The sequence below is a fragment of the Daphnia magna genome, linkage group LG4 (assembly GCF_020631705.1).
Source record: "Daphnia magna isolate NIES linkage group LG4, ASM2063170v1.1, whole genome shotgun sequence".
Lineage (NCBI taxonomy): Eukaryota > Metazoa > Arthropoda > Branchiopoda > Diplostraca > Daphniidae > Daphnia > Daphnia magna.
The window spans coordinates 3,240,948-3,264,401 of record NC_059185.1 but is presented as its reverse complement, the minus strand read 5'-3'; the positions used below and the strand labels follow the sequence as shown (position 1 = coordinate 3,264,401).

Below are 23,454 nucleotides of genomic sequence, written 5' to 3'. Positions count from 1 at the left end.
TCGCACGCTATCTAACTACCTCTACCTACAGATTGTGCACGCTTAAAAACTACCACGAGAAAAATTGTATTGACAGAAAGTCGATCAAAGAATACGTCAAACAAATACATTAAATATAAAAGAAACAAGAAGGAAAGTTTTCATTTTTTCAAAAAAAAGGTTGAAAGGAGATCGTTACCCAAGAATTATTTACGGTGAAGTGGATGGATCGGTCGTAGCTCAACGTCAAAACGGAAAAATACAAGTCATCGATGGCGATGTTTCTAGACTCTTTGATTCGAATCATAGAATCGGAAAGAGAAAGAAACGAGACAGTGGAGTTTTGAGTGGATCGAATGAACACCGCTTGAACGAGCCGAACTGCCATTACTTCTCGGCTGTTTCTTGTGGGATAGACGGAAATCATTGACATCAAAACGATAAAGCCGAAATTCAAGTGTGTGGACTTTAAACGAGATCAGTAAAAGCAATCAAGCAAAAGAAATGCAACTAAAAGAAAAAAAAGAATGTATTTTCTAGAATCCAGTCACATTCAATTGGAATTCGGACTCAAATGGGACGGCATCAGATCTACAATTCAATTTTGTACCACTAGCAATTTTCAATTTGATGCTAGTATTAGATATATAAGGTTACAGAGAAGGCGGATGACTGAAATGGCGTAGGAGGTTAATCCCAGTCGTCACTCGTGCTCGACTGCCTTTCACTTCCATTTAAAATTTCAGACGCAACTTGGACGGGAAGTAACGAGTTGATGTACTGCTTTGTACCTCGTAAAGGCTCACCGGACTCGATGACCACGCCAGAAAAAAAAAATCAATGACGCATTAAGACGCCTCACTTGGTCGGACTGATTGTCCAGTGAAATGTAGAAACTGCAAACTAAAGAAGAAGGAAAAAGAATAACGATCGCTGATTTAAACAAAAATAAAAGAAATGCAAATGCAAAGCCAAAACGACAAGACAGGCATTTGTAGTCTAAGACGCAGGCGCCGTCTCGCGACGCCTTGTCAGAAGGAATGTGAAGGTAAAGCATTTGCGTGTACCATATCATCGTATAGCAATAGCAGTCAAACGTAGAATGACTCCAGCTGATGGAGTGGACGCTCCAGCAGTTGGCAACAGTCCGCACTCCGGTTAGCATTTCACATTTATCTTTTTAGCGAAAGCGAATGGGAGTGAAAGTGATCGTGGTTAATGATCCGAATACACGATGAGTGCCGATCAGCTTCCGGCTTCCGAAAGCCGGCTGTATTGCTTTCTACCTTTATTGATGGGCTGTTTGGTGTTCGCCAATTCGCTCGGCGGCGATTTCGTGCATGACGATTTGAGTGCCATCAGGTATAACGAAGATGTCACATCCAGCGGAGGAGGTGCTAGTGACGGCACGGGAACAAGTAAAAGCAGCATATGGTCCAATGATTTCTGGGGAACAGCTCTTTCTGATGTCAAAAGTCATAAATCTTATCGCCCGCTGACGGTGCTGTCGTTCAGGTAAAAAAACCAACAGCTCCCGCCTTCCTTGGGTTTACGATCGAAAGAGAGCGAGCTCAAGAGATTTCAATTTTTAAAGATGGAATTACCTGGTCGGTGGGTTCAATCCTTTCGGGTATCACGTCGTTAACGTCGCACTCCACGGCGCCGTTATAATCACCTTCGCGCGGATTTGCCGCCATCGACTGCAAACAACTTTGCGCACAAGTTTAATGAGTGCCAGCCTCTTTGCTATTCATTCTATCCATACGGAAGCGGTAATTTATTCCATTCAAACAAACAAAACAAAAACTTGATTCAAAACCAAAAATCATTTGGTGTTTACTTGGATTTGATGTATAGGTCGCTGGAATTGTGGGCCGTGCGGATATCCTTGCCACGCTTTTCTTCCTCTTGTCGTTCTCTTGTTATCACAGGTAATGCCTATTACGCGTAAGAGCAGTCCCTATTATGAGAGCGGATGTATATGATACCTAAAAGTGGAAGTAGATTTCTCCATGACGACGTCTAGCGTTTGGAATTCGAGTGATTTATCCTCGACTGATAACGTGCGGTTTTCCGTTGAGCATATCGATTTCTTATGTAACTAGATTACACCTATATAGGTTGATGGAAGAAGGCGAAGAGCGTGTCGGCCGACAATGCTTTCGCTGGACGTCGAGCGTCGTTCTGGCATGGGCGTCGTTGACGGCCAAAGAACACGGAATTGCTGCTCTGCCCGTCGCTTTACTCTTTGACGTCACCAGCACTTCTCACGTCAAGTCAGCTTTAGTTCTTTTCAATCGGCTGTACAGTATATCATTTTTTTAATGGCAAAAAGAAGAACGGCGGGGATTTTTGGGATTTTAAGGAATAATTTTCAATCAACATTAATGAATGGAATAAATAATAATAGCTTCGGATTTGAAAATGATGTTGTTGTTTTTTTGTGCGTGTGTGTTAAAATCCGATTACATCCATTTTAGATTGGTGGATAAACGGATCCGCCGTGCTCCGTATTCTTCACCTACGGCATGCTGGAAAATCACCCAATTTCATCGATTCACCGGCACTGGCATAGCGGTATATATGTTTAACACAACAGATAATTAAAGCTTTTCAACCCTTCAAATTGAAAAAATTAAAAAACCAGACTAAGTTAAAAATTATTACGACCACATAAACTGTGTCTACCACCGAGCTTAACTTTTCCATGTTAGTTTGTTCATTTTCTCATTAAAACCGCGTTTGTTTTTTTTAATTCTCGCAGATCATCGCGTTGACTTTATGGAGAGTTTCGATACTCAACGGACAGCTGCCCACATTTTCCGATCAGGACAATCCGCTGGCTCTTTCTCATCATTTTTTAACGAGGTGACGTCCCGTTAGACTGGGCCATGTCAACAGATGGCGCATTTTTCTTGACAGATGCATTTGATTTCACCCACACCAATACAGGGTATTAAGTCTACTCTACCTGCCCGCTGTCAATATGGGACTGTTGTTGGCTCCCGTCAGTTTGAGCTACGATTGGCAGACTGGCTCCATTCCGGCTATCGTGACCTGGTCGGATGGGAGAAATGCTGCATCGCTCTTATTCTACATTTCGGCCGGTCTAGTCGCAGTCGTCGCTTTCAATCGAACCAACGTGAACTAAATGATTCAACTGACTGAAACGTAGGTCAATACTAGTTAATCATTTATTTATTTTTTATTGGATAGAAAATCGTCATTTGGAGCTTGTTAGTGATGACTGTTCCGATGGTCCCTTGTTCCAATCTTTTCTACGCTGTCGGGTTCGTCGTAGCAGAAAGACTGCTCTACATGCCCAGGTTCGAACCGAGTGAACATGTTCTTGCAATTACGATTCGCTTTACGTGCAATTTCGTTGTCTCATAATGATTTTGAAACTTTCCGGAGACAAGTTTGGGGTTCTGTTTGCTCGTCGGTCACGGACTGGACAACTTGCTAATAATATCGGAAAACGCTGGCGACGTCAATCAAGGGATGGCGCGGGCGGGATTTACTCACAAGATCAAACGATCCAGCAGAGCGGAGGGAGAACTTTGCTGGCCAAGACTAATGAGGCGATTGATCTTCATTTCGACTGTGGTCACAGCCACTTCCTTGCTAACCAAGACACTTGTCCGTAATGAGGAATGGAGTTCCCGGAAGACGCTTTTCTCGTAATCATTTTGGCGTGTCTGTAACCTAAGACCTCCATGTTTATATCGACAACTGATGGCATTTGACATTTTGTTGCCATAGTTCTGGACTGCGAGCCATGCCGAATAACGCCAAAATCCACTACAATTACGCCAATCTCCAACGAGACTTGGGCGATTGGGACCAGGCGATGCTTCACTATCGCCGAGCCATCCAGTAATTATTTATCGGACCTATCGAACCGTTCATTATTAAAACCCAGAAATAGAACGTGCCTGAGAAGCGTCGTGGCTCTTCAATAAAATTCCAGATGAGCAGAAAATGGAGCCCGCAATATCGTTTTGAAACGGATATTGCTCTAGGCACATTCTCCGCTTAGTTGCTGTGGTAATTATAATGAGGCTAACAATAACAAACAAGTTTGGCTTGTAATTGCTAGGTTATGGCCGAGCTATTCGAGCGCTCACAATAACTTGGGCACGTTGCTACTAGGCCGTTCAGCAGGACCCACTACCGATATAGAACGCAAAAAGTTGGTCGATGAAGCTGAAAGACATTTCCTACAAGCGCTGGCCGTGCATTTTAGACACGTTCACGCTCGATACAATTTGGCCGTCATCAACATGTAAAAAAACAAAACAAAACTTACAATTTCACTGTTCATTCACGAAAAAAATTTGTTTTTTTTCCTTCAAAACAACAACAAAAAATTAGTTGCTATCGGCACAATTTGGATAAGGCAATCTCTTTGCTAATCGACTGTCTATCTCTCGACGCGAAACACAAACCAGCCGAAAAGCTCCTGAATTTTTTAACTATCGATCGCAATCGATCATCGCCGTCCGTCCAAGGAAGTAAGGATCACAGTTTACGCAACCATGACAATTAGATCCCTGTGTTGCTGTTTTTTTTTTTTACATTCGGAATGTAGCGGACATTCATTCATTTCTTTCCCTTTGTCAAAGGTCATCAGGTCAACGAGACGGGATCGACGGACAAGCGTAGCGATGACTTGCATAAAAAGACCAGCATCACAATGAACGACCTTCTTCTGATTCTCCTGGAGAATTAAAATGAGGATCTAAATTCAAAACACATTAATGATGACTATGCCATTAACCTTATAGACCCCACTTTATCCCCGTGTTTTGTACACAAGTGACAAATAAATAAATACGTTAACTGTTCATCCCCATTTCTCATCAATTTGATGAGATTTCGAAAGAGCTCAATTGGGTACAGTCAAATGGATGCCTGGATGGATGTTAGGGTGAAGACAAGTCCCCACTAACTTTTTCCAACCCCGTCCTTGAAAATTCATGTTTTAGCCCAACTTTTCCTTCTTGATAAGACCACGTCAATCAAACAAGCAAAAGTTTGAAAATCCACTTATTTTATTTTTTGGAACCCCTCGTTTGGAAAATGTCACCTGATTGCGAGTTTCTTTCTTTTTCAATACGGTTCCAGCGCAGCTCGTTTATCCAAGCTGAATCGTATCGTAGCAGGATTTTTCGTTTCTAAACTATTTCCACGAAGAGGGACTGCCCCTATTAGGGCAGATCGTATTATGTATACGTTTCCTGAGTCGCAATTTCACTTCCTATTTTCATTTTAATGAGAAGAAGAAATAGGACAGTAGTTTGAGCAGTAGCAAGAGTTACGATCGAGAAGGGCTACAAGCTCCGACTTAATTGAGAAAAATCCAACGAAGCCGGTAGAGAAGAGCCGCTACGACGCACGCATGGTAAATCGAAACGGAGTAATTTTAGATACTTGAAACGAAGAGAGGACATAATCACATCATTATTTTGATGTTGACTGGATTAGTCTTTAAAGTGTCTGCCACGCCATTTTCGTGAGAGGCAGAATTTAAGAGACGGGGGCCCAATGACGTGGGAAAGAAAATGACACAAACAGACGGGCCGTTTTCGTTTGGGCCCACCCGTTCCCATTTTGACACGATCTACAGCATTGATGAAAGTAATCGAATTCCTATGCTTTGCGCAGTTTAATTAGCGGGACAAATGAGGAGAAAATACGGAGCAGAGTGAAAGGGGAGGAAAAAGTGATCCAATTACCTTATAAAGGAAACTGATATGCATTGCAGCTATACTTGCTATGTGAGCTCACATACGTATATCTGCATACGCAATATTAGGGTTGAATGCAGTGCGCATAGGGGAAAATCGAAAACTTCTTTTAAAAAATAAAAATAGGAATAGTGGGACGGGTATTAGTCGTATGACAAGAGACACTATGACGGGTACGAAATTCCGATTAATTTTGGCCCTGGTAGGCATTCAAAGAAATCTTGAGGTATCAGTGGGAATGGGATTTTCATGGGATGTCGGAACAGAAACGACTTCTAAGAAGGAAAATCGTTAGCGATTAAAACCTCTACTAAAAATGGTAAAAATCTCGTGTGATTCGCGTACATTCAAACGAAACGCAATGACGCGGTGCGCTAAATTCTATCGATAGAACAAAGAGACTGCTGCGGCGTGATTTATTCAATTTGGGGAAGGTTTTCGCTCTTCATTTGCTATTCTAAACGGCAAGCGATTTCAATTTGCGAATTCGAACGCGTGTGCGTCTGCACCGATCGTTTTTAAACGGATTTGCGGAGGGAGGAAACCGGTTCGATACACCCAGATAGCGGCCGCCAAAGCCAAATTCGTTCGTGAAGGACAGAAAATGAATTCTGACTATGCGCTCAACGAGCTTGCCATTTAACTAAGGAAGAGGCCATTATCGTTTACGTTAAAAATAAAAAATGAAAAACTCGGAAGAGCTCTTAGCATAAAAGATAGACGAAAAGCTTATGTAAATTAGATTTTTCAAAAAGAACTTGCTCAGCTAAAGTTAACTCTACGGCGATAACGAGCTTGGGTCGTCTAAGACGAAACTTTTTTTTTTTTTTGTGTAAAAAACAAATAATAATCCAGCACCTCCCCGACTGCTGTTTGTGTGTCAAGAGAAATCGGTCATTATTTTTCTTACTTTTTTAAGCAAGTGTGGCGTCTCTATTCCAATTGAAAAGATTCTCAACAGCATGTATTTCTTTCTTTTTAAATCTCAAACTCTCTCACTCTTGTGTTTTTAAATTACATGATATCACGGTCGTCTAAAAAATATGTCAAAAAGTCTGCAAGTTTTGTAACTTAAATACGAAAAAAAAAAAAAAGAGAAAACATTTTTATCACCAATGCACGTGTGTAGCATACCAAAAAAAAAAGCACTACCGGGAATAGGAATAAATCAAATAATGTTCTGGAGGGGACAGCTAATTTACACACTATACAGTGATGGGGTACATGTGTGACATAGACGAATTAAAATGTTTATCGTTACTATAAAAGTATTATCGAATTTGTTTGCATTTCTTTTTAAGTTGAGCGGATGTTTCAAAAAATCGGAGGCACAAAACCCTCCGACCACTTCAATATTCGAAAGAAAAGGATAGATGTGGGAAGATTTTGTCAAACGAGTAGGAAACGACGAAGCAACGCGACACTTTTGACACCTAAAGTCTACGATTTAAATCGACCGGGATTTTGTGTAAAGAAAAGAGTGGAGGTTGAAACGGAAGCTTTGAACCCAAGAAACGATGTGGCTACGACATGGAAGATTTCTATGAAATCATTTTTGCTGACCCACTGGACATTTTTTCTATCTAAGAGAAGAGGACAAAATGTAGAAGACGGTCTACAAGCGGGTGACTACGAAACAAAAATCAGCTCGTAAAGGCGCATGTAATATCATACATTATTACGTCGTTGTCTGCATTTTTTCTTTCAAAGAATGAAGGGGGAAAAATAATTAAGTTGGTATTATTCACAACGTCCAAGACTAATTTTTTTTGTTGAAGACTCTATTTGGCGCCTCAAAATTGTTTACGCAACCGAGGAGGAAGTCATAATAACGACTATCTAACTTGACTTCCCTACAACATGGACTTTTGACAGATATGTATACTATAAAGCAGATCTTGCGAGTCCAAAGTTAAGACTTCGTCTTCGCGTTGCTGAAAATTTGGGCTTTTTTTTTAAGTGACTGCTGCATAAAAATATTACCTCGCTATATCAAAAATGAATCGAAACTCTGTGTTGGCATTTAAGAGATTACCACCCCCCTAAATAAGAATGAAAAAAAAATAATAGCGGAGGAAAACAACAAGCTTTACAACAACAAATTGAAGGTTTTTCAAGGCGAGATAATGGCTGGACGTTGATAATCATAACAAGCTTTGATTACATGGTTTACGGAGCTGATCGGAAGACGGGCAATTCCTTCAAAGCGTTTTGACAAATGTCGAACGTGGCGAAACTGATGCCAACGGCGATGGGACCTTTGATCCAGTTCATAGACAAACCCTTGTACAGTCCACCAACGATCCCTTCCGTCCTATAGGACGATACATTTTTTTATTTTTTATTTTCACGGCATGCTCAACACGAATAAAGAAAATATCAAATCAGCGTAGTGGTGTCCTACCTGTAGACGTAGCAAAGGGTGCCGCGAATAGTGTCGTACGGATAACTGCAGCCATTCAGGCCAGAAGTTTGCATCCGTCGCCTCACGATGTCCAACGGATAGGAACCTGTTTGTCCGAAAAGACCGGCTAGTGCACCAAATAGCAATCTCTCGAGGGGATTGGGTGCTGATCTTCCGGTAATTTCTGTGGTAAGTTCAACAAGATGAACGTCAGATTGTAATATTTTCATTATCAAGAGAAAATGATGACATACCTTTGTGTTTAACCTTCAAACTTTCGAAGGTGCAGAAACTGACACCTGCGTAAGGGATGACACCCAACATCGTTGGAATGAATCCTTTATAGAAGGCTTTAGGTCTTTCAGTGCGCCACATTTTGACAAACACCTGTGGATCAAAATTTGGGAATTAATTTATAATTTTGTTTGTTACCCTCCTTAGTTACGTGACTACACTGACCTGAATTATAGAACCGTACATGTCACGGTGAGTTACAGCCATTCTGGCTCGTGCTAGATCCAGTGGATATGTTATGGATTGGGCCGTCAAGCCGGCCAATGAACCAGCCAAAAATCGCATTCCTGTTGGAGCTCTAATTGTCGACGTAAAAAGTTTAAAATAATGTAAATCAACCAGGTGTATTAAACATGGCTTACTCTGGTCTGTCAGTGTGTAAAAAGTGCTTCCACTGTTCATGTGCGGTGAACTGAATTGCAGCGTAGGGAACGATGCGGGCCATAGTTGCCGAATTCCCTCGCCATAAACTCAGCAAACCTGAATGAAATTTTAAACGGGCATTAGGTCTCATGTTTGCAAACGATAGGTGGAGCAGCTTACCATCCTCTTTGTAACTTTTGATTAGGAAGCGAAGTGCTCCTCGGGCGTTAAATGACATTTTGGTCACCTTTAAAGAAACGGGTTTACTTTGAACTGCGCAATTACCTTTTTTTTGTTTTGTTTTGTGTTACCTGAAAAATTATTTTCGTTCTGTCTAATGGGGCAATAACTGTCTTCGCAAGGGCGCCCGCCATAGCTCCGGCAGTCAAACTTGCCAAAATTGCTGGACTAGAGGTTTTGATCTATAAATACAATTTCAAACCAGTATTGAGGTCAAGTAATTTCATTCAACAACCTTGGACGGAGTAAGAAAACATGGGATTGTTGTGATACATGGCTGATAAGAGCACAATGAAGGCAAAAAAGCCCATTGAAATTTGGATTTTCCATCCCTGATAAGCTGTCAGTAGGTAGATGATACTCACATCTCAAAGGTTAGCACATATAATCAATTTACGTCAATGCACCTACTACAACAACATTAACACTACAGATAAATTTAGAAGTAAAATTTTACCAATAAGGAATTTGAAGGGTTTTCATCTGCAGTTGCTTTAGCATGTTGAGGTGGAGATTCCATCGCTCGAATTCTTTGGAGTGTATGTGCAGGGTTACTAATGCGCAAGTCCACTTCCACTGACCTGCTCATAGCAGCAAAATTCCGAGCAGTATGCTCTGCTGCCTGTAAGTATTTATAAAGCAGTATGTGAGTGATTGGTAAATAAAACAAAGGTTAAAATTAACTAATGAAGAATACATCATTATGTCAATGACAAATCATAAAAAAACACTCGAGTACAACAGGAAGTCATTTCAAAGGTCAATGGGTTTGTTCAAACTAATAAATCTCCTGCATCTACTTTAAAAATGGAGAAATAATAAAGAAATGTACCATCTTCTCAATAAATTACTGTCCACTAAAAGACTGATGAAGAATAATTAACACCAGCTTGCTAACAGTAATAACTCTTTTTGAAGAGGTGAAGTACAACGAAGACGATCCAACACGCTTTTCAGCGAAAACAGTTATGCGGTGGCGATGTATCTAGACTTTCTTTTCCCTACCTGAACATGCCAGGGGCGACTGTTTACCAACAGAACATTGGTCGCGTTTCAGGCTTATCATTCGCCACGTCCGCTTGGCTCATTCCCGGTTACGTAGATCCCTCTTTGAATTTCAATTGGATGTTTTCCACTGCCGGCTCTCTCGTCGTTTCTATAAGACGTGACCTTCGGTTATTCGCAACGTGATTTTTTTGCTCTTTTCCTGCAGTAGACGACGGAAAAACAAGAAAACAAGTAAATAGCTCCAGGCTGGCCTCGAGGACAAACGAAGGCTAAACAGCAAGAAAGAACCGGGAACTTGTCTAGCGTAAGTAATTTGTTCCCATGGTTCCAAATTGTTCCTGACCTTGCAAAAGTCAAATAAAAGACACATACGTAACGTTGAAGAAATTTTGGCGCAAATGCAGGTGTTAACGGCAATCAAAAATTGTGGTCAGATACAATTTTGAGTTTTACACAGACCACGCCCCGTGTACTAAAGAAAACCGCGAATGCGTAGAGAACGATTTAAAAAAGATAACAACGGCCTTGGACGGTCGGTTTGATTTCATGTTAAGCACAACAACAACATTTGGAAATAACATTGCTCTTGTAAACATAAATTAGTATGCCTCTTCTCTATTCAATTTTGTACGTTAAAAGCTGCGTGGATAATTGTTCTCTGTGATTCAATAACAACGTTAAATAGCATTAATATCTTGGAAGGCACCTGTTTTGCATTGATATCGTAGCTATGTTTTTCATTGATGCGTTAAAATGGAAGACTCCAACGTAGCATAGCGAGCAGCCATGGAGTCATACAGCTAAAATAAAATATATTAATAAGTTCTAATTTTAGCAAATGAAACAGGGAATGAACTTTAGTACCTTGGCTGCTTCGACTCTAGGACGGCACAAAAGGGTAAAGTTTGGCCGACGGTTGGCCATAAACTCGTTAAATGGAATGAACATGCCGGATTCTTTCAAGGCCAAACCATGAGCTGCTCGGTAGGCCGAGCCAAGACAGGAAGAATTGGCCGTATCCTAAAATCAATAAAAACAAAAGGCATCTAACTTTTCCTGCGTTTCGCTGTAGTTCATCATTTGGCTACCTGAGTGAATACGTCAGCGTTAAAGACATCGGCCAAAATTTGCAAAATGGACCGGTTGTTCGAAGCTCCACCTGTGACGAATACTCGACAGCTTTCACCTACAAAACTTCTTTGTTTATCGTTAATCCTCCAATGTAGCCGATCAAGTCCACACACCTATGTTGAATCCCAATTGTTCAGCGTGAACTCGCTTAGCTAAGAGCTGTCCTTCGACGAGGGCGCGAACTTCTGTGGCCGCCTCTTCGAAGGTGTTGACTTTCTGATCGAATGCGTTAAAGCGGAATGTACCCTGGATTTTCGGTGTGATCTCTTGCTCGTCGTAATACATGCCAATGTGACCATGATTTCCGGGTGGCGTGCAAGCTAATAAAGCATCAAATTCATCCCACGACCGATGAGCGAATACATCTCGAATGCGTTCGCGAGTAAGCGATCCATTTTTGAAACTATTCCGTGAAAAAGACAAGTATTAATCGATTTTTAAAATATTCGTCATTCAAGTTCTTTACCATAATAAAGCCATATAAGCCTCTGGATCAACTGGATTGCAAAAGACATGGCCCTCTAATGAAGGTGTAGGTTTTCCACTGAGCCAGAGGAAGACCGTGTCACTAGTTCCCAGGCTTATGGCAACATCACCCGGTTCCAAACACATTCCTAGTAAAGCGAAGAAGTTTTTAATTACAGCGCAGTTGAAAAATTTGAAAATGATTTCAAACTACCAGCTAGGGATGCGGGATTATCGCCTGTGAAGACCACGACCTGGCAACTTGGGTCAAAGCTGTAGCGTTCAACAAAGTAATTGGAAATGGGTCCTAGACATGTATGAGTAGTGACTGGTTCACCCAACTTCTCTTTCAAATCAGGGGCACACATCTGCAAACATCCAGTTAGAAATGAGACATTTTCACGCTAATAAAAATGTAAGAATAGGACTATTACATGCAGACACTGCGAATCCCAATCCTTTAAAGTTATATCGAATAAGTTCATTCCTGAAGCATCGGACCAATCGATGGGACTGTAGCATCCGAGAAAAACAGAGCAAGCAAAACTGCTGACTAAGGAAATTCTCTAAAACCAGAAGCGGTATTAACCAAATTTGGATTTTAATGTGAAATAGGGCGGTACTCTTTAACACTAAATACCTCTGTGTTGAAATAAAGCTCGGCTTTCTCGCTTACAATTTTTGCGATTTGATGCCCCGTGAATCTCTCGTAAGCTCTGGAACCAGTCAGATCAGCCAATCTCTATAACAGCATCAAAGATTTCAAGAGCAAGTTACATAATGTTCCTGCTATGATTGGAAACTAAAGAATCACCTGAGGACCACCAAGTTTCTTTTCCATTGTCTCACAATAACTATGTGTACTAGAATCCATCCACACTGGTGAGTCTTGGATGCTGAAGCAGTTTGCTAGTTGTAGAAATAAGAATTTTGTTGGATCTAAAGTAGGCAGCAGATTCTGAACTCCCTTTCGCCAATAAACACTGCCATGTTGCTGTAACACATTCACCAGATAAGACATTGTCTGTTCATTTATATTTGTTTGATTTATGACAACTGTTGAGATTTACTTGGCCAGATCCTGAGATTGCTGAAATATCTTGGAAGTCTAGGCCAGTAATCTTAAGCTGGTCCATTAGCAAATCCAGTGCTTTCACCCACATAACTGTTGGGGCAGTGACAGTTGATCCATTCTTCTTAACCCCACCACTTGTCCTAAGTAGTTAAGGAATTGTTCTAGTAAATCTATCTTTCAATATAGTATAGTATAAACACCTAAAATACTGACCTATACTCAGGGAGGTTGCGATCGAAATTTACAGCTGCTTCATGTAGGACTTCCAATTTCTCATCAACCACTACTGCTTTTAACTTAGACATTTAAAGGTAAGCAAAAAAAGTAACAAATATAAAACTTAAGAATGCAAATGCATGAAATACTCTCTCACCTGTTGAGTGCTGAAATCTAAGCCAAGAAAATAGCTTTTCCTGGGGATGGTTTCAGACAAAATATCTGGCACATCCGACATTTCTTAGTAGTGGGATCCGTTGGTTATAGATGGTAGTGGGTACCTAGTCTTCCCAACCGTGACAGGATGATGACGTACGGAAGTTCATGATAAAGAGGACGACTCACCGCATAAACAGAAACAGAATCTCCTCCCCTCATTTGTTATTGTTATTTTATTCGTTTTTTTTTTACCACGTATCATCGTTGCCAAATTTCTTCCGCTATCGTGAGTGGAGTTTTTCTGATCTCATTCATTTCTCAAGTTGAGAACTTGAAAAGTTTGAGTTGACTCAGGTGGGTCTCAACTCTCAAGAGAGAGTCACTCATAGTCCTATTATTCTGGTTGAGAGTTGAGATTCGTAAATGAGATGTAACATTTCAAAAACGCATTTTTAGTCGATTCCATCCATATCCCATGTCTCAACTGATTCTCTCAGCCAACTCACAAAACTGTCGACGAAACTTTCCTTTAGCAAGGAAAAGAACTCATATCTGCTCATATCAGAAAACTGAACCAAGGCTACCAAATACCTTGTAACAAAAAATGTGTTATTTTCGTGTGAGTACCCGTTTTGACATCTGAAAAACATCAAATGCAATATCCAAACAAAAATAATAACTATTTTTTTTTTTTACATTTCCTTGTATGTACCTAAAAAATTGGCGCCATTTAAGCCGTCATGTTTAAAAACGGGAAGGGATAGACCCCTTTACCTAGAAAAACCAATCCAACCCACCCAACTGGAAAAGCAGTCTGTTGATCGCCCCAAACTGAAAATTTTTACGGCAAATATGTGGCCCCTAGGTTTAGCAAACTTGGGCCGAGCCCTAACTGCTTAAAAAAGAAAAATATCAAAAACAGCGTTGAAATTTGATTCTCGAATAACAATAGAGTCAGAGTTTGAAACGAATAGGGCAACGAATTGAATACGGCTAAAATTTCTTTGACAAACAAAGAATAAAACATCAATTATTCTTTGTTTTTAATTTGAAATATTTATTCAAAAAATTCTATCCGACAGCACGCACTTATCGTTATTGAAAGAGGGCTCGGCCCTAATGGCTACAATCGAGAGTGATCGAGTGAATTACTTCTCAAGCGGAGAGCAGTACGAAGTAAGCCCCGGAAACATTATCTTTTTAAAATGGCGACATAAATGGCGCCAAATTTAAAAAAAAAAAAGTTGGGCTTGGTTAACCTACGCGTAAAGTAAAACTCCTAACAGGCTAACAAGAATCAATTTTGTTGACAGGTAAACATGGTGACAACTTGCCTCCAAGACCTTTCTGTTTCAACACCTAATATTTCTTGATGAATCTAAACAGAAAGACAGAAGCTTGCACCTCTTCCTTTGCAAAACAATATACCTCGAATTATGCAGGAAACTTTCCCATTTTTTTGCTTTTCATTTTGTTAAGCAACCAACGTGGGAGAATCGTTAAAAGAGCATCTTTAATTGCAGTATCTTATCAAGACAAACTTCGCCGCCCAACGTTTTTCGTACTAGTGGCGTTGCTTACCTTTGGCTGGGCAAGTTCGAGAATTGCATTATGTTGACTTTTCTATTATATACGTATATATATACCCTTGACGAAAGCATTATGTTGAACGTTAACCTCATCGCTGGCGGACACCCACTCGGCTGGATGCAGTATACACATTTTCGGCCAAACAACAAAGGGTGATATAAAACAATTCCATGAGGTAAGTGATAATAAATGCTTCCTAAACGTGATATTACTTTACCTTTTTTGGATTAGTGGTGCAATTGTACTTTTCTCCCCTCGTTATCAGCTCACTTTCCCGAAATTCTGCTGAATAGGTCAGTGAAATCCTGCAGAAATAATTACCAAAAGCGTTTATTTCGAAAAATTATTTTCCTTTCATGTCAAACAGAACAGAAAATTAAAGCAACTAGCCTATTGTTTTAGGCCATCATTGATCCAATCATCCCATTCATTCCCCCAAAAAATGAAATACGAAACTGGAAAAAGTGAACGAACTTTAGCCACATTCTCATCCGGGATCTGTCACGCATTACCTTCATCACGCCATCCTGTCTATCAAACTGAATGATCACCCATTTTTGCGGTTCTTCTGCGTCTGTACGTATACGGGACTTGCACCGTACAATGCAAACAAAAACGTGCCAGGAAGTACAGGGATGTGAACTAGTTAACATTATCTCAAATGACAAGCGCCAAAATAACGGAATTTCCCACAGACTCATTCGATAGCAGCAAAATGAGATGCGTATTGATTGTTTAGGGCTTACAACATACTGGTATATACTAGATTACAAGATCCGCGTGCTGTCTGTTTTCACATCATCTTAGACGATCGTATATGACGTCATACAATTTGTGACCTTGACGATAGTAACGAAACTGTTATTGATGTAAACGAATCGAGACGTATAGGGAGTCTGGGTTTTACCAAAAGGGAGTTGGAACAAATCATTGTCTCATCCCATGTGATGACACAAATTGTACCCGTCTTGAACGGATGACCTCATTCAAGTAAAAGATATCCATCCTCTAAGGATCACCATCCTTATTAATTAATTATTCCCATATGGTTGGAAAGTAACCTGAAAACTAGAAATTCTGTGGCGTAAAACGCAGTTTAACTAGCACTAGGAAACCAGGAATGTAAAAGTGAAATCCCGTTACCCATTTTCGTTAGTTTCAAGCAAATGAATATTCCACGCTACTGACAGTGAAATCCAAAACAAGAAAGCTTTCCCAATTTAAAAAAGAACACGTAACACTGAAGAAGACCTGATCACGGGATGCTAAAAACGGGTGGATACCTTACGGCGAAGAACGGTCTATCCGTACAACCATTTCCGCATTATGTTGTTCAAACTTTTTTACAAAAATGGATTGTGACGTCCCCGTATGGCTTAGCCCTTCTGGGAAAATGCCGACAGTAAAACATTGATTTACATACAAGGCTTGTACGCAAATATGAAACAAGAGCAGTTCCTCTATAAAAACAGGTAGAAAAAATTGGCCAACACATGCATGACGTGACCCTGATAAGAAACAAACTGTCGCTGTAATAGCAAACCGTTTATTTTTGCTTTCTTTCTCTATTCAAATGAGCTAGAAGCTTATTAGCATATGCCACGTCGCAGTATCTGGGCGCTGTAGGCTATGCCATAAAAACGTGAGCCTCGTCTAACTCATTACGAAACATTGAAGTTTTTTTTTTCTTCTTTTCTTTGTCAATCGAAACCGGTTAAAACTAAGTAGTAAGGGGGGGAGAAGAAAATGAAAAAAATAAAGAAAACTATTCACAAAACTTGGAAAAAACTGATTAGCCAGAAGCATTCAACAACCCGCCAGGTAAATAGCGAGGATATTTTATTTGGGAGGGAGGGGGGATAACCATTTAGACTGAACAACACAAAACGTGGACTGCGTAGCCTACGTGTTGCTACCATAGCCGTTTCGAGAAAACACAAAAAAAAAAGGAGAATTTTTATGGCGCCACATTTCGGTTCGTAGAAGGGAGGAGACAAGAGAACTTTGTTAACCAAAGAGGGAGCTGCTTGGATATAAAACTATGAAGCTGGTCTAGGTTATCCTTTATTAAGCACATGCAACGCCGATAAGTGTGCAGAAGGAGTTCAGGAGTCAAACACAGCTGACTGATGAAAGTAATCGTGTTGTTTTTGTTTTTCGTGTCAACTTTGTGTCTGTTCAGTCATTTTAATCTAAGCAAAAACAACATTCTCTTTCGCTAGATGGCCAAACCGGTTGGAACGTTAGACGAACTCAAAGCTGAGTTACGCGAAGCTTTCGAACATGACCCGGTCGACGTGGATCATGTCATGCACTTGATGGAATCCTACAAGAGCAATCCGGCCGAATGGAAGCAATATGCCATATTTGATCGATACAAGTAACTAAAACTTTTAATTGTTTAAATTTTGTTTGTCAATTGTGAGTTTATTTCTACTTTAACAGCCAGAGCTTAGAAACTAGATTTTTCATATACATACGACACGGTTTTCATTAGATTTCTTGGAATAAGATCATCGCACAAGTTTCACTTCATTAACATTTTCGCGTTGACCTTTTTCCCCCCTTTGCTTTCACATTTGTTTGCCATCCTTTACGGTTTTTCTTATCGCGTTTGACCCACGATCTTCTTTCCATTTCTTTTTCGCGATTTAAAAAAAAATCTGGGGCCATATTTATTTATCAGACTCACTTGTTTATCGATATGCATAACTACAAGCACGGGATCTATTTTTCTGTTTTTATATTGACTCGGCATCTGAAATTCATGTTGTCAAAACCGACGCAAAATTTTTATCTGCCAACGTTATGTATCAATCACGTGCCCTGTTTATCTAATAGTTTCGTTCGTGTCGCCTGGTTATCAACAGGTGGTTCTACGCCACACAAAAGGGTTGCATTTAGGCAACATGTGTTGGCTGGACCTATTGGCCAATACATAATGCGCAATATTCTCATTTTGTGTGTGTCTTTAGGTACACAAGAAATTTGGTTGACGAAGGCAATGGCAAATTCAATTTGATGATACTCTGTTGGGGTGAGGGCCACGCTTCACCCATTCACGATCACGCCGACTCTCACTGCTTCATGAAAATGTTGGAGGGGACGCTCAGAGAGGTGCGATTTGATTGGCCAAAGGAAAACGACTGTTCGGCGACAGACGCTGCGTGTGAACAATTGAACCAAAAAGGCTCCTCCTTGCTGGAATTGAATAAAGTCTGTTACATCAACGGTAAGCTGATTTTGTTTTTCCATATTTAAGATTTGGATATGTAGTATTTTTATCAGTCATGGGGTACTAAGTCAAAAGTCCTTGTAATCTATGCTGTTCAATAACATGTTTTTTACGGTTTTTATTCGATCGATTTGAGTGATAACTCGCAAACGAAAACGCGGTGTTTTTTTTTATCTACACTGCGGATCTGTTTTTTTCTTCAAAGTTTCTTTAATCGTAACGTGTGCGTGGGAGAGGGCACGAGTTATGAGAAGTCGTTCAGAATTCAGATTCCAAGGTTTTTGTGTTGTTGCCAAGGTGACGTAAATGCTGGAATTCATCGCCTACGGCACAGATGGCGTAATAGTGCGATAAGGAATTGGCTTTTTGTTTTCTCAATTCCAAACGCTTTTTGTAAACACTGAAACTGGCTAAACTCTCTATTTAATAATTTTGGCTTTTTCTCAGATGTGCTAATTTTCTTTTTCTTCATTTCAGATTCGATGGGATTACATCGTGTGGAGAATCCCAGTCACGTAGACGGTGCAGTTTCACTGCATCTGTACAGCCCTCCTTACGACACGTGTCACATATTTAACCAGCAGACGGGAAAAAAGGCTGAAGCTAAAGTGACGTTTTGGAGCCGATATGGCGCAAAAGTTTCACCGGTATGAATGATGCACAGATAATTAGACAAGTTAATGTTGACTGATTGTGACCCCGATCCATAAATATAGGTAACGACTCCCGAGTCTTGTACTCCGGTGGTTAACAGCTGTTGCACTGAAATCACGGAGTAGGCAAAAGAAAGGCCAAGAACATGAATTTCAGAGTGATTGAAACGGCAGTACCGGAAATAGCCGCATCCAATTCAAATCCAGGCACCTCTTACAATTTGAATCCTCCTCAATCATTGCCTTACAAATTTGTGGTAATCCCACTGTCTTAAATGAAAAATTTCCATTCTTTTTTTTTAATCTTATGAGTACTTGATTTATTTTTGACGAAGGATTCGCTCCGGATTTCAGTTTTTTTTTTTCATGATTAATAGAACATCCAGAATAATATTATATGATTCGACAAAAAATATATAAGAAAAAAAAATTTTTACCTTTTATTTTTCTTCGTTTAGTCACGCCGGTTTTGAAGTGAAATCTCTGAATTTTACAAATGAAAATTGCGTTTCACGTACGTGTCTGTGCTGGCAGTTTTACAAGGCGTGACGTTATCTGACGTACCAAATCAGATAAAGCCAAAGAGGAACAACAGACGAAATTATCTTGTTTGTTTGAGAGGTTCTTGCATAATTTGTGATATAAAACTCCTCTCTCCAAATATCAAATTACATCCACACTTTTTTTTTTTTTAAATAAATACAGCGACTTCTTAGTAAACGGTACACATTTTTCTTCAAAAACTACGTCATTCTGTCGTTAAGTCAAACGGTCAGTCGTGAGTCATGTCATTACTGTGATAATATGTGTATTTTGGTTTATCTTATAGATTCCAGGGTTAAGCTCTGTGATATTTAAATTGAATAAAGATGGATAGCCGTCAGCTGCGTGATGATTTCAAGTTAATTGTATAGAACAAAATGCAGCAAAAAAATTGGGAAGAAAAAGATGTCAACGTAAGCGAGCCCATCCCATTCACGACCAGCGTGAGGTGGAGCTATCGCATCGAATGGATAAAAGCCGGGGGGTCTTCTTGTGTCAATGGAAAAAAGTTTAACGATGTGGATTAGTAAGTAAAAAAAAAAAAAATTATAAAAAAATACTGCGACATTCGTTGCATAATGTTTTTGTACACACGTCAACCTACTTTTTTTTTTCGAGTTTCGAGAAAGAGAAATTAACGATAGGCGGATGATAAGAGAGAAAAATTCGGTACGACATCCAAATAGCACAGAGTTAACACCGGTGTGGTCTATCTAACAATTAAGACGGAATTCCAACTGGATCAGTTACGATAGTCCTGATTGACGTCGGCAAAGTCTCGGAAGTTGGAAAAGAAGTCATCGTCGTTGAAGAACGAGTTCGGGAACGTGGGGACGTTGCCGTAATTGTTATTATTAGAAGGCGGCCCCTGTTGTTGATGAAGAGAAGGTTTCAGCGGCGGAACGAAATTTCCAAATTGATCGCCGATAGGTGGTGATTGCTGGACAGACGGGAAGAAAGGCTGATGAGGCCTATAAGAGTCATGTAGTAGCGGTGGCGCTGGTGAACTAGGCGGGAAATACGCCGGTTGCGACGAGACGTAAGGCCTTTGATAATCGACCGTGTCACGGAAGACCCCGCCGCCCAGCACGTCGAAATTGCCCGAACCCAAAAGTCCATTCTCGCCATCGACGAATTCATTGAACTGGTCGGTGACGTATGGAGACCTCTGGTTCTGTCTGTTTTTATTGCCAGACGAAGAACCGATGGAAGACGGGCGACGTGAACGGAAGGATGACGTGGGCACTGACGGAGGATTGGCAGGCGCCAGTGGAGGGGCACGTCCGTACGGGCCGTTATTCGGATGGAAAGTCGGATTGAAACGCTGTTCTTCTCCTACGGAATCGGCAATGATGTCGGCAATATCAGTCGGCTGTTTGCTGGATCGTTTGATGGGCGAGAAATCCGGTTCCAGCATGGCTTCGTCATCTTCCAGAACGATGGGTTTATTCTTATTCCGTTTCGATAGGTTTTTCGGTAATGGATCGTTGGTCAAATTGCCACGTGGTGTTGATCGTTTGCTTTTCTAATCGTTTAAAAATCGAAAAAAAAAAAAATCAAAAGTTAATTACAGCCAATTAAATTTAATGTGTTTCTGTAATTTGAAAAGCAAAAGCCTCGACGATAATAAAAAGAAGTAAATTTTAAAAAATCGTACGAATTCAATTGAAAATGTTTAACAAATTAATAGAACAGCAGCAGCAGTAAGTTGAGTAAAGTAAGTAATAAACTTACCTGTGATGATTGTCAGAGTCAGAGTCTGTCTGTTTGCCTCAATTTTTCTCTAATTTTTTTTTTTTTTTTTTTTTGTTTTTTTTGTGGAAAGGAATCCGCCATTTTCGTGTGCGTGTTAACAAAGTTGGTGTGTTACGTCATGTTGGCAAAGTAGGTAGTAGGTGCCATAAATAGTCTCGTTGGTCAAAGGAGGGCAGGAGAATAAAGGGAGCGCGTCAGTCGCAGTCGTAATCCGTTTAAAATAATATTATTTGTTTTCAACAGCAAAACAATTTAATAATTTTCTTTAATAACAATACGATATAACTAATAAGCAAGGAAAAAGGTCGTTAAGACATAAGGATAGTAAATAGTTTCAACTTCAGTTCGATTCGATTGGATGGAGTCGTCGTGAGTTGGACAGTCCGGGGAGAGTCGATGTTTAACGTGTTGTTGTTGTTGTTGTTCTATGTGTATGTGTGTGTGTGTGTGTGTGTGTGTTTATTTCATTTTTTTATCTTTGGGAGGGAAGGGTTAGGAATTAAATTTTTTTTTGAAGCCGTTTTTTTTTAATTGGCTTGTGGCCGGAACTGTAAAACAAAAAGACACACACAAAATCAAGAGTCAATTTCGATTAGAAAAATTCAATTTCTAAGTAAAACTCTTCTCTCTAGTAAAATCATTTCACCACTTTAACGAACTACAAGTCAGGGTTTGATTTTATGCTAATTCTGATTGAGAACTATACTTGCTGCTGCTGCCAGTCAAAGAGTCTTTTTTTCTCGTCAAAGCATGTCAAATGTTTCTAATCACTAGTCTAGAGAGTCTCAAGAATTTGTGTTTTCCATCTAGTCAAATTCGTTTTTGGTTTCAAGTTTTTGTTTGTTTCAGTCAATTTTACAAAAGTAAATTTGGTCGTAATAATAATAATAGTAAAAAAGAATTATTTTAATTCGAGTAACCCATCTTATTTTTTCTCGTTTAAATTCTATGCTTAGATTTTATGTGGTCGTTGTCTTAATTACCTGAGCGTTAGGTCGGGCAGGTCGGTTCTGAGAGGGTCTCTTTGCTGAGCTGTCTCCTAAATTGAATTTAAATCGAAATTTTTAAAAAAATTGTTTTAAAATGAATTTTCATAGCAGACGACTTTACCTTCACGGGCAACATCGGGGAAAGCATCAAATCCACCCAAAGATTTCAAGTTAGGGAAATCGTTCAAAGCAGACTCCATGAATCCTTCGCTCTTGGCATCCGGCTCTGAAAATTCATAAAAAAAAATATCGAACAGTTCAGAAAAATAAAATGAATCAAATCGCTGCAAATAATTCATTACCTGGCATGCGTCCCTGGAAGTCGAAAGAAGGAAGTCCGCTAGTGAATCCGGATGGGAATCCAGCGGCAAATTCGGGGTTTCTTTGGGGACGCTCAGCACCGAACGAAGCTGGGCGGGCTGGACGTTGAGCTGGTTGCTGGCGAGCGGGCCTCTCGACGGGTGCTTCTGCGGGCCTATCGGCGATATCTCTGGCCGGAGTAAAAGTCTGCTCAGGGGCTGCGGCGGAAGCGAAAGACGACGGAGCTCCACCTCGTGTGGCAGCATCAACTTCCTGTTCGCGTTGGGGACGTTCCTGAATAGGACGATCTTGTTGAGCACGTTCCTGTTGAGGGCGTTGCTGTTGGGGGCGACGGAATTCAGCCGGAGGGGCAGGACGGAAAGCCTGTTGCAGTGGAACACCTGCGGTCTGTTGCCTGGCTGATGCGGCCGCAGGGCGAGATCCAGCATCGAAATCCACTTGCCTCTTCTGCTGGTTCACGTTCCTTTTAGGCGGGAAAACTGGAACTTGCATCGGTTTACCAACAACCACGCTGCTGCCTATAAAATTACGTAAGCAACACGATGAAAATGAATCACAAAAAGATATCAAAAATAGAATGGGGAGACAAATGTTTTGACAAGAGGAAGTCTTTGTTTGATTTGATGACCCCGATGCCGATCGAAACGTAACCGGAGAATGTTAAAATTACAAGCGCAAACATAGCCGAAGGGCATATGCCTTTCTTCGTGAAAGCCGGTGAAATGTCACGTTGAACAATAAACAAAGTGAACGACAGTGACCTTCTGACCATTACTCAACAAAGCGCTATACTCGAAATGAATATGAAAATCACCTTGATGACAAATCTATGTAACAACCGTAAACAAATGAAATGTCTGTAGTAAACCAATACAAAAAAAAAAAACTCTCTCTTTCTCTTCGGAAAAGTTTCACCGTCGAAGAAATAAAAAAAAATGAACGGGCGGGACCGACGACTTTCATCGCCTTCGGTGCGCGCGATAGCAAAATAATTGCGAGATGATGACTGCAATCTTTATTGCCGTCGTTAAACCGTAGCGGTGGATGAGCGATCACGTATGTGAACGCGTTCTACTAGAAAACTATGGCGGAAGAGGCGAAATTTCGATTCCGCCACAGACTCTCTCGATGGTGGAAAGAAAAAAAATTTTTTTTTTTGTTTTAAATGCAGAGAGGGGGTGAAAGTTGTTGCTGCTGCTCGGGATTTTTTTGTTCCGCATCATTCCCCCCACTCGGATAATGTTCCGTCCATTTAAATTCCTTACGCAAAGACTTTCTCTCTCT

General features: G+C 40.4%; 4 protein-coding genes and 1 long non-coding RNA gene across 5 annotated transcripts; 3 read left to right on the top strand and 2 right to left on the bottom strand.

Moving 5' to 3' along the window:
• The first annotated feature begins 35 nt into the window (after positions 1-35).
• On the top strand, positions 36-4,826 carry LOC116921677 (protein O-mannosyl-transferase TMTC1). The gene is made up of 13 exons (XM_032928008.2): positions 36-1,494; positions 1,574-1,751; positions 1,837-1,910; positions 2,100-2,255; positions 2,460-2,556; positions 2,744-2,847; positions 2,932-3,121; positions 3,196-3,305; positions 3,399-3,659; positions 3,742-3,855; positions 4,079-4,264; positions 4,354-4,493; positions 4,605-4,826. Exons 1-13 carry the CDS (start codon positions 1,214-1,216, stop codon positions 4,709-4,711), a joined length of 1,998 nt encoding a protein of 665 aa, XP_032783899.2. The 5' UTR covers positions 36-1,213; the 3' UTR covers positions 4,712-4,826.
• Positions 4,827-6,671: 1,845 nt separating this feature from the next.
• Positions 6,672-10,004, bottom strand: LOC116921691 (mitochondrial coenzyme A transporter SLC25A42). Its single transcript, XM_032928022.2, has 9 exons — positions 9,863-10,004; positions 9,488-9,652; positions 9,102-9,212; positions 8,971-9,037; positions 8,790-8,907; positions 8,593-8,725; positions 8,388-8,520; positions 8,134-8,317; positions 6,672-8,043 (listed from the first exon to the last, which is right to left on the bottom strand). The coding sequence occupies exons 1-9, from the start codon at positions 9,863-9,865 to the stop codon at positions 7,899-7,901; spliced, it is 1,059 nt and encodes a 352-aa protein (XP_032783913.2). The 5' UTR covers positions 9,866-10,004; the 3' UTR covers positions 6,672-7,898.
• LOC123471241 lies at positions 9,212-15,048 on the top strand. The gene is made up of 5 exons (XR_006645432.1): positions 9,212-9,404; positions 9,464-13,703; positions 13,820-14,397; positions 14,471-14,849; positions 14,906-15,048. It is a non-coding gene; the product is annotated as an uncharacterized LOC123471241 (long non-coding RNA).
• A 1,600-nt stretch (positions 15,049-16,648) lies between these two features.
• Positions 16,649-19,249, top strand: LOC116921698 (cysteine dioxygenase type 1). Its single transcript, XM_032928030.2, has 5 exons — positions 16,649-16,809; positions 16,897-17,054; positions 17,650-17,906; positions 18,387-18,556; positions 18,626-19,249. The coding sequence occupies exons 1-5, from the start codon at positions 16,804-16,806 to the stop codon at positions 18,686-18,688; spliced, it is 654 nt and encodes a 217-aa protein (XP_032783921.2). The 5' UTR covers positions 16,649-16,803; the 3' UTR covers positions 18,689-19,249.
• A 104-nt stretch (positions 19,250-19,353) lies between these two features.
• On the bottom strand, positions 19,354-22,688 carry LOC116921687 (protein transport protein SEC31-like). Its single transcript, XM_045172316.1, is given in 5 exon segments — positions 19,354-20,630; positions 21,844-21,899; positions 21,971-22,075; positions 22,152-22,457; positions 22,460-22,688. Coding segments are annotated over 5 exon segments (1,389 nt in total). The 5' UTR covers positions 22,599-22,688; the 3' UTR covers positions 19,354-19,847.
• Between the last annotated feature and the right edge of the window lie 766 nt (positions 22,689-23,454).

Coding starts and splice junctions, on each gene's coding strand:
- LOC116921691 (XM_032928022.2), bottom strand. Junction 8,521..8,592: donor TGTACGGTTCTATAATTCAG/GTCAGTGTAGTC, acceptor TTTGATCCACAG/GTGTTTGTCAAAATGTGGCG. Junction 8,318..8,387: donor TTTGAAGGTTAAACACAAAG/GTATGTCATCAT, acceptor AACTTACCACAG/AAATTACCGGAAGATCAGCA.
- LOC116921698 (XM_032928030.2), top strand. Junction 17,907..18,386: donor TAAAGTCTGTTACATCAACG/GTAAGCTGATTT, acceptor TCTTCATTTCAG/ATTCGATGGGATTACATCGT. Junction 18,557..18,625: donor ATGGCGCAAAAGTTTCACCG/GTATGAATGATG, acceptor CCATAAATATAG/GTAACGACTCCCGAGTCTTG.
- LOC116921677 (XM_032928008.2), top strand. CDS start 1,214: ATGAGTGCCGATCAGCTTCCGGCTTCCGAAAGCCGGCTGTATTGCTTT. Junction 3,856..4,078: donor CACTATCGCCGAGCCATCCA/GTAATTATTTAT, acceptor TGTAATTGCTAG/GTTATGGCCGAGCTATTCGA. Junction 4,265..4,353: donor AATTTGGCCGTCATCAACAT/GTAAAAAAACAA, acceptor ACAAAAAATTAG/TTGCTATCGGCACAATTTGG.